Genomic DNA, 7,184 nt, shown 5'->3' with positions numbered 1-7,184 from the left:
ATTAAATAATTTATGAAATGAGTAAAACATTCAAATATTCACTAAAGAAATAATTATTAATGAAAGTAACTAAGAAAGTCTAAAATATTACTTAATTACATATATTAAACTAAAGAAGTTTGAAAAAAAAAAAAAAAAGAGTAAGGAAACTAATTTATATGTTTAAATTTCTATTTTTTATTTTTTATTTTTTTAAAAGAGAGAAAACCTCTATCCAGGCGAAATTTGACGGATTAGACCTCTCCCGACGAAACCGAGCTCTGCCGATGCAATTTGGTCGAGAGAGATCACAAATTTAGCCGAGATAGACCTGTGCCAACGAATATTCGTTGTGAGAGGTTTAAAAAATCAGCCTAGGCAGCCTGGGCAGGTCAGGGCGCCGCTAGGAGGGTCTGGCTGCACTAGGCGGGTCTAGGCGGCGCTAGGCGGGTCTAGGCGGGTCTAGGCGGGTCTAGGCGGGTCTGGGTGCCAGGGTGGGTCTGGTTCTTTAGGGTTTAGGGTCTGGGTGCCTGGGTGGATCTGTCGCATTTTTTCCATTTCCAGGGTTTAGGGTCTGCTGAGCCACAGGCTGTTTCTGGGTTCTGCAGATTGTCCTTCTTTGACTGTAAGTTGCTATCTGATATTTTATTACATTTTGTTTTGTTTTGATGTAAGTTCAGTATGTTGAAAGAATGGGGTTGATTTGTTGTGTTTTTCTCATGATATGATTGATTTACTCATCTGGGTTCTTATTGTCATATACTGATTGTGTTAAAGTTTCGTCCTTTTAAGTTGTCTTGTAGTATCACCTTAATAGTTTTGTTGCGGTCAGAGATGCTGATAGATACTCAGATGATTATTTGCTGGTCATTTCTGCTGGACAGCATTTAAGATCATTGAGACACGGCATTTGTAAATCATTTTCTGAAGGTTGTTCGTCATCTTCAAAACCTTGCAACCCTGAAACCTGTGAAAGAAGAGCCTCAGAGCCTACGGAAATACAAGATCTGAAATTGTAGAAACCAATTTCAATTATACAGATGTCCCCTTCATTTTTAAAGGGTAATACCGTTTTGTGCTATTAGCTTTCTTCAATATCAATCTTTGAAGACTTGAGTATGCATTAAATAACTGAGGTCAGGCAATTAATCTAGTTTTCATGAGAAAACATCATGAGCCCATCTACTTTTAAGTGAACTGAATGATTAATATTGTAATATTTAACCTTTTTCACCTCCTTCCCTTTCTAATTACAAGTGTTTATCAGAAGTATGACTTACTGTAACTGTTTTGCGTTTCTCGAATCTCAATCTAGTCATCTCCATTGTTAGATTGGTGGTGTTGCTTCATCTTGATGTAGGTTGACACTACCATTACACGGTTTACAATTTGTTTGGAGATTGGCAATTTCTTGTTGGATAAGTTATATCGTGTACGTTAGATGTGCTCATCTTCGAATTTGTAGGTAAAAGAAGTATATTTCAATTATCCAAACTGATGGACTCGTATTCCACAGTCTATGAATAGTTTCTTTTAGTTTTAGTTCAGATTGGATTCTGTTTTACTCAGTGCAAATAAGTCATTGCTTTTAATTACAAGTCATTGTTTCAACTGCCAAGATTAGAATTCTATAATAAATCTTTAACTTAAATACTTATTAGAGAATGTCCGATGTTACTAAAATCTACTAACTATGAGCATAACTTAAATAAGGTTATTGGTAAGTCATCTCATTTTAAATTTTGTTTCATTTGGAAAAGAAGAAAGGATAATAAGTTGCATCAGATCTTGCTGATGATTTTAAGTTAAGAGAACAAAATTCTCTCAAGAAAAAGTCTAAGAGAAAACGAATTATATATCACATTTGCACTTGTGTACGTTGTTAACAGTTAATTAATGGTACAAAATATCTACGAAAATAATAGTCCTGCAACAATCATTTTTTTATGAGAATTTTGCCCCTCTCAACTTTTAACGGTGAAAAAGAGAGGACGGCCACAAAAACTATTTTGCCACTGAAAATTCGGAGGTCGTCATCTCCATGTCATGGAACACACTCTCATCACAACCAACAGTGTCTCTTTCTTTCTACCTGGTATTAATTTCCAACCCACATTTTCTGCATTGACAATAATACTATTATCCTCATTATACATGAGCAATTTCAGAAACTTTCTCAGGTATGCTTGACCAATACTGCTTAGCGTATAAGCCTGACCTTTTTGATGCATAAAGCTCTAAGGTTTATAACTTTTACTTTTTAAATTCCTTTCATCTTCTTTGCTAGAAAACCCAGTTGGCCAATTTCCTGATTATACTTGTCCCTTGGGGGGAAATGAGTTTTTTCTCAAAAGGGTTCTTTGGGTTTAAGTCACAAATGCTGTGTTACTGTTTTAATCTAATAAGAGAGTAGAAATTTCTGGGTCTTAAGTTCTGGTTCAGTTCTTTGGATTAAGGCAATGGCTGCACTGTTAGTTGTCTTTTCATATGGAATCAAACTTCTAAAGGTTTCTTTTCCTTTTTTCACTGTTTTTTTCCCCTTGGTTGAATTCTCTTTTTTGATGAAGTGGGTGGAATTCTCTTTTACTGTTAATTGTTGCTAGAATACGCATATTGGTGTAAGCCCACAATTGTGTCCGTATTAAACGCTCTTCCTTCTTCCTCAAAGTAAAAATCTTTCCTCGCAAGCTGCTTTTTACTTTCATTTTGTGTCTGTTGTCTCTTCATGGGTCTGATTACTTGGTAATTTGGCAGAAAACTCTAGTTTATGGGCTCAACTTATCATTTGTCTGTTTATGTTTCATGATTAGATCTAGTTATTAGTGGGAATTTCTAATTATTTATCTACTTCTTGTGGAGTTTATGATGTTGAGCTTGCGTGTACATACTCTTTCAGCACCTAGTTGTTCTCTTCATGTTACTGGATGAAATTCTTAGTTGCTTGTTTATTTTTCGGTGTTTCTTAACTATGCCAGTGTATGAGTTTGAAGTCCAGTTGATTCTACCGCTTTCTGGGTGGCTGGTTTGCTTCCTTTGCAAAGCAAGTTGAAAATTGGGGGTTTACGATGAATATAGTTTGGCCCTTGGTGTTGATGGTTTTCTATAAGGGGGTTGCCTCAAATGGGGGGGGTAGCACGAATGTCTCTACAAGACCAGAATTTGTAAATGTTGGGGCTGTTTTCTCTTTCAATTCCATTGTTGGCAAAGTTGCTAAAGTGGCAATAGAAGCTGCCATTGAAGATGTGAATTCTGATCCAGCTGTTCTTGGTGGAACTAAGATGATAGTTCAAATGCAAGACTCAAATTACAGTGGATTTCTAGGCATCGTTGAAGGTACGTCTTGCGACTTTGTTCACAGTTTGTAAGATCTCTCTTAAATGCAATATATAGGAACACTGTGAATTCTGATCCAGCTGTTCTTGCTGCAGCCTTACGGTTCATGGAGAAAGACACAGTGGCCATAATTGGACCTCAGAATGCTGTCACAGCTCATATAATATGTCATATTGCAAATGAGCTCCAAGTTCCTCTATTATCATTTTCAGTAACGGACCCCACCCTGTCTTCACTTCAGTTCCCATTCTTTGTTAGAACCACCCAGAATGATCTGCATCAAATGGCTGCAGTAGCCGCAATGATTGACCACTACGGATGGAAAGAGGTAATTGCACTCTATGTTGATGATGACTATGGGAGAAATGGGATTGCTGCATTAGGGGATATGCTTGCTGAGAGACGTTGTAAGATCTCATACAAAGCACCTTTGGTCCTTGATCCTAACCAGAGTAACATCACTGATTTACTGGTTAAAGTGGCTTTGACAGAGTCTCGGATTATTGTTCTTCACGCTTATGCTCATTGGGGTCCTCAGGTGTTTACTGTGGCCAAGTATCTTGGCATGATGGGAACTGGCTATGTCTGGATAGCTACTCACTGGCTAACTACTCAAATAGATACCAACTCTCCTCTCCCATCAAGTATGATGGATGATATGCAAGGAGTTCTAACATTGCGCATGTACACACCAGAGACAGAACTGAAAAGAAAATTTGTTTCTAGGTGGAGCAACTTGACTACTGGACAGACATCTAAAGGCAAAATTGGGTTGAATGCTTATGGTCTTTATGCCTACGACACTGTGTGGTTGCTTGCTCATGCAATTAATGCCTTTTTTGATCAAGGAGGAAACATTTCATTTTCAAATGATTCAAGGTTGACTCAGCTGCGCAGAGGGGATCTGAATCTTGATGCCATGAGTATCTTTAATGGAGGGAATCTGTTATTGCGTAACATTTTACAGGTTAATATGACTGGCATATCTGGCCCTGTTAAGTTCACTCCGGATAGGAACCTCATTCATCCAGTATTTGAAATCATAAATGTGATTGGCACAGGGATTAGGAAGATTGGTTACTGGTCCAATTATTCGGGTTTATCAGTTGTGCCTCCAGAATACACAAAGCCACCAAACCGTTCTAGTTCAAATCAAAGCCTGTACGGCGTAATTTGGCCTGGACAAACAACACAGAAGCCTCGTGGTTGGGTATTTCCAAACAATGGAAGGCACTTGAAGATTGGAGTCCCAAAACATGTTAGTTTTCGTGAATTTGTTTCATACGCAGAAGGCAATGACATGTTCACTGGGTACTGCATTGATGTTTTTACTGCTGCATTGAACATGTTGCCCTATGCTGTTCCATACAAGTTGATTCCTTTTGGTGATGGCGTTAAGAACCCAAGAAGCACTGAACTTGTGCACAAAATCCGAACGGGTGTGAGTATCATATACAGAGCATTTCTTTAAACTTAAGAAGGTAAATATTTTTTCTGATTTTCCATTTGCTTCTTCCCTACAGGAATTTGATGGAGCAATAGGTGACATTGCAATCATCACCAACCGAACAAGGATGGCAGATTTTACACAGCCATTTATTGAATCTGGGCTAGTAGTTGTTGCACCTGTTAGGACAACGTTGAATTCTAATCCTTGGGCTTTTCTGAGGCCATTCAATCCAATAATGTGGGGCGTCACGGCTGCCTTCTTTCTCATTGTCGGAACAGTTGTTTGGATTTTAGAGCATAGGTTGAACGATGATTTTCGGGGGCCTCCTAAAAAACAAATTGTCACTATTCTGTGGTGAGTAATAAGAAGTATCTCATGTTATCTCATTTTACGTTGGAAACTGTATAATTCTCTACTTTGTTCAAGACATTGAGATAGTGTCTGTCAATTGGTGTTACTTTCTCATAATGTCTATTTGTGAAGTTCGCCATACTAGGATTGGCATCTTCTTGGTATAATCCCACAATCACTTAAAATTTGTGCTTTCCTTCTGCAGGTTTAGCTTTTCAACTTGGTTCTTTGCCCATAGTAAGTAAATTCGTACTAATTTAGTAGCTTTTCCAGCAACCATGGGTTAATAGCTGCTTCAGTAATGCTTATTTACTTTTCTTTTTTTTTCTTTTTTTTTGGTTGGGATCTTATGCAGGAGAAAATACAGTCAGCACCCTGGGTCGCTTAGTACTAATTATATGGCTGTTTGTCGTTCTTATAATCAATTCAAGCTACACTGCAAGTTTGACCTCAATCCTTACAGTGCAACAGCTTTCTTCCTCTATCAAAGGCCTTGATACTTTGCTTGCAAGCAATGACCCCATTGGCTACCAGCAAGGTTCATTTGCCAGGGGTTATCTAACTGACGAACTCAACGTTGACGAGTCCAGACTCGTTCCTCTTATCATGCCAGACGATTATGCTAAAGCCTTGAGGGACGGTCCCCAAAGAGGTGGTGTTGCTGCAGTGATTGATGAGCGTCCATACATTGAGCTATTCCTCTCAAGCAGATGTGATTTCAGTATTGTAGGTCAAGAATTCACCAAAAGCGGTTGGGGATTTGTAAGTTTCTCTTTTATCTATTATATCTATGACCTTGGTAATACTCTTTTATCAGATAACCTGACCTGTTATATTACCAAATCAGACCCTTCAAGACATTTTGATAGAACAACCTTAATATTGCTAAAGTGTTATATAAAGCAGAACTGGTTGCCCTATGTTCTGGATTCTCATAGTTATCATGTTCATTTCAAATCAGGCTTTTGCAAGGGACTCACCTTTATCAGTGGACATGTCTACTGCTATTTTGAAGCTGTCAGAGAATGGGGATCTACAAAGGATCCATGATAAATGGCTTATAAGCAGTGGTTGTGCCTCACAAGGCGCAAAGCTACAAGTTGACAGGCTTCAACTTAAAAGCTTCTGGGGCCTCTTTGTTCTTTGTGGTTCAGCTTGTTTTCTTGCTCTGATTATATTTTTCATCAATATGCTGCGCCAGTTCAGCAAGCACTACACTGAGGAAGTGATTTCTGCCGGCAGCTCGACGTCTGCACGTCTTCAAACCTTTATTTCATTTGTTGATGAGAAGGAAGAGGAAGTAAAAAGTCGATCCAAAAGACGGAAAATGGAAAGGATGTCAAATAGAAGTGCAAGTGAAGATGAATCAATGTACAATTCCAAAAGAAGACATATTGATCAATCATCTTGAAGAATGAGTCTTGATAATGGTAATAATGCCGGATCAGAAGTTCTGATTCAGAGCCATCCCACACCAATTATTACTTCATGGGTCGTCTTCTGATATGAATTAGGTTAGAAGCTTATGTATACACAGCTCATGTAATTATATATTCAATTTCACGCTGCATTACTCTTTTATGGGAATACTTTGACAAAGCTCTTTGTGAAGTATACCAATTTTTTCATAGAAAGATGAAGAAATTCACTAATTATTTGTGTGCTTGGTGGATAATTCTGCATGAAATAATACCCAACCAAGAAAAGAATAAAAAACTAATTAAAAAAACTTTAAGATCTATTCATCTCAGTGTATAAGTTTTACACTGATCCTCCCTCTAGGAACAGGATCAAGCTTCAAATGCTTAGCTGGAGGGTCATTTTTATGCTCATAGCTGCTAACTCAGCAGCCAAGTATTTGAAGACATAGGGCATTGCAACTGTCTCCACCCCTTTATTCGTATCACAAGCATGACAGAAGACCTTGGGAGCTCTTACAGGGGGCAGTCCCTTAACTGCACGCGCAACCCGTTTCTCTGGCTTGATGACTGAGGGTATTAGGATGCTTCCACATGTGGAACATACAGCAGCAATGTGATAATCAGAACATGTATGAAGCCTATCATGCAAT

The 7,184-nt window shown here is 38.3% G+C and overlaps 1 protein-coding gene across 6 annotated transcripts; it reads left to right on the top strand.

Moving 5' to 3' along the window:
* Positions 222–6,765, top strand: LOC18770192 (glutamate receptor 3.6). Of its 6 annotated transcripts, XM_020568319.1 has the most exons (8): positions 222–604; positions 772–1,041; positions 2,955–3,312; positions 3,408–4,753; positions 4,836–5,116; positions 5,319–5,350; positions 5,469–5,875; positions 6,075–6,765. In XM_020568319.1, the coding sequence occupies exons 3-8, from the start codon at positions 3,045–3,047 to the stop codon at positions 6,522–6,524; spliced, it is 2,784 nt and encodes a 927-aa protein (XP_020423908.1). In that variant the 5' UTR covers positions 222–604; positions 772–1,041; positions 2,955–3,044; the 3' UTR covers positions 6,525–6,765. The 6 variants fall into 6 exon arrangements, with proteins under 6 accessions (XP_020423908.1, XP_020423912.1, XP_007203235.1 ...); XM_020568323.1 differs by lacking the exon at positions 772–1,041; XM_007203173.2 differs by lacking the exons at positions 222–604; positions 772–1,041 and adding an exon at positions 1,679–2,074.

This window comes from Prunus persica, chromosome G7 (assembly GCF_000346465.2).
Source record: "Prunus persica cultivar Lovell chromosome G7, Prunus_persica_NCBIv2, whole genome shotgun sequence".
Lineage (NCBI taxonomy): Eukaryota > Viridiplantae > Streptophyta > Magnoliopsida > Rosales > Rosaceae > Prunus > Prunus persica.
The sequence above is the reverse complement of the archived record's forward strand: the minus strand, read 5'-3'. Positions and strand labels throughout refer to the sequence as shown.

Coding starts and splice junctions, on each gene's coding strand:
- LOC18770192 (XM_020568323.1), top strand. CDS start 3,045: ATGAATATAGTTTGGCCCTTGGTGTTGATGGTTTTCTATAAGGGGGTT. Junction 5,117..5,318: donor CAAATTGTCACTATTCTGTG/GTGAGTAATAAG, acceptor TTCCTTCTGCAG/GTTTAGCTTTTCAACTTGGT. Junction 5,351..5,468: donor AACTTGGTTCTTTGCCCATA/GTAAGTAAATTC, acceptor GATCTTATGCAG/GAGAAAATACAGTCAGCACC.